At 38.5% G+C, this 2,047-nt stretch overlaps 1 protein-coding gene across 2 annotated transcripts in view; it reads right to left on the bottom strand.

Annotated features, from left to right (window-relative positions):
• Positions 1 to 2,047, bottom strand: part of LOC107699823 (teneurin-4-like) — a 273,915-nt gene that overhangs the window by 192,439 nt on the left and 79,429 nt on the right. For both annotated transcript variants that reach the window (XM_016501217.1, XM_016501216.1), the window contains exon 3: positions 1,660 to 1,932. In XM_016501217.1, the coding sequence (XP_016356703.1) occupies positions 1,660 to 1,932 (273 nt within the window). The remainder of the gene's footprint in view (positions 1 to 1,659; positions 1,933 to 2,047) is intronic.

Raw genomic sequence — 2,047 nt, 5'->3', positions numbered from 1 at the left:
ACACACACACACACACACACACACACACACACACAATTACATGTGCTCCAAGTTTACTGACCTTCCATTAAAAACACTGGTTATATGCTGTTTTTTTTCTCCCTTCAAATTCCTCTTAAGTCTGCTAGTCAGCACAACTGAAAGGCCATTCATGAAATATCATTTAACTGCAGTTTTTCAAAAGGATAATTGTATTATTCAACAACAAGAGATGCTTATCCTGGTTTAATACATGTTTAAATCCTTAACGCATGAAATAAACAGCTAACATTTGCATTCCCAATAGGAAGTTCTTACTTTATAAAAGACTCAATATTTCATGCTGAGATTTTCCATTTATTCCTGCAGTTTCACTGAGCGGTTCCTCTAATCAGACCCTGCTCCTGACAAGTTTTACTGTGACACTGTCTCAGTACAATGTGACCTTCTATGCAAGCAAAGACACTCATTGGGCCCTTGGGGACCGTTTGGAAGCACCGAGCTTGAGGAGGATGGATCCAGGATGGCTGCCTGCTCTGTTTGGGCCACTAATCTCATCAGAAAGCATCTGACCTCTTCTAGCTCCGTCGCATAGACATGCCTTGGAGATTATTACTGAAAAATGCAAAATACATTAATTTTATTGCGGTTACATATGGATAATTCATCACTGAACTATATTACTTCAGGGAAGAACTGGTTATTCTGTTTATTATCATAAACAATTTATGAAAAAAAATACATGCATAAAAAATAAATCTGTTACAGTTTGCCATGTTTTGTTTTTTTTGCACTCTGCATCACACTGTGCTTAAGAATGTGGTAAAAATGTAGCAAAAAAACTTTTACATTGTATACTGTCTCTTGTAGCTTATTTTTAGAGACTGGATCACAGTTTGCCACTGGCCAATCAAAAGGAAGCAGAGACTTTCATGCATCATACTATAATTACTTTATTAATAATAAATTAATCTCTTTTCACAGCAGAAATATTGCACTTAATCCATCTGTAAATATAACGGAGCATTGAATAAAATCCAAATTTGTATAAGAAAGGTCACCAGATAATGAAATGAAAAATATTAGAAGTGTCAAAGACATGGCCTAACAGAAAGTGCACACGATCCAACATGAGGTTTTTTTGTTTGTTTTTTTTTTTGCAGGTAACCTGAATTTGAATCTGGCATTTGATCTTCAAGCGTCATTTAATCTAAAAAATGGCTGAAAGCAATGAAAGGAAGAAAGAAAGAAAGAAAGAAAGAAAGAAAGAAAGAAAGGAAAAGAAAGAATAATTTGTAACAATGGTTTTGCTTTTAATACTGACATTGTTTTGAGCCGAATGTGAAGGGATGGAAAACATACCATCACTCTTTAAGTTCTGTATAGCACTTGGAGGTTAGTGATAAACTGAAAAACACAGAACTCTAATTATCATATTATTACATCGCATTTCCATAAATAAGCACTCATGAGATATTTTATTTTAAACAGAAGCGTTTCAAAAATCAAACTAGAACGTCACAAAATCCACCTCTCCCAAACCACCCATGCTTTCCATATAAAAGCGGCATCACACATTCAATCTGAACTGATGTGGTGCTAAACTGGAGACGTCCCTCTGTGCCTGGTGCCGTAATCTCAGTCGAACTGTGAAGAGAGCGTACAGACATTTGAACTCACCGTTTTCTGTATTTTCATGCTCGGTGTCAGTAAGGGTGAGGTTAGAGTTGGCTCTGCTGGAAAGGCAGGAGCTGCGGCCGGATTTGGTGTTGCTACGGCCCCAGAGTCGGACGGCGTGCTCGGGGGACATGATGCCATCCGTTTCTGTGTCAGCGTCTGATCCCACGCTCACAGAGTAGTCGCAGTGGGGAAGGCCCATTTCTGTCCTATAGGCTGCCATATGGGGCGGCACGGGATCTCCAAAAGCCATGTCTCTGAGAGAGAAGTCCATCCCTGATACAAACACACAAGGACACAATGAGAGAAAATACAATCTGTGTTATGCATACAAGAACAGACTGCAACAGTAGGGGTCTGGAAGTAAAAATCCTATTCATTTTCCACATCT

Source organism: Sinocyclocheilus anshuiensis, unplaced genomic scaffold (assembly GCF_001515605.1).
Source record: "Sinocyclocheilus anshuiensis isolate Anshui unplaced genomic scaffold, SAMN03320099.WGS_v1.1 scaffold194, whole genome shotgun sequence".
Taxonomy (NCBI): Eukaryota; Metazoa; Chordata; class Actinopteri; order Cypriniformes; family Cyprinidae; genus Sinocyclocheilus; species Sinocyclocheilus anshuiensis.
Note: the sequence above shows the minus strand (reverse complement) of the source record. Positions and strands in the feature narration are given on the sequence as shown.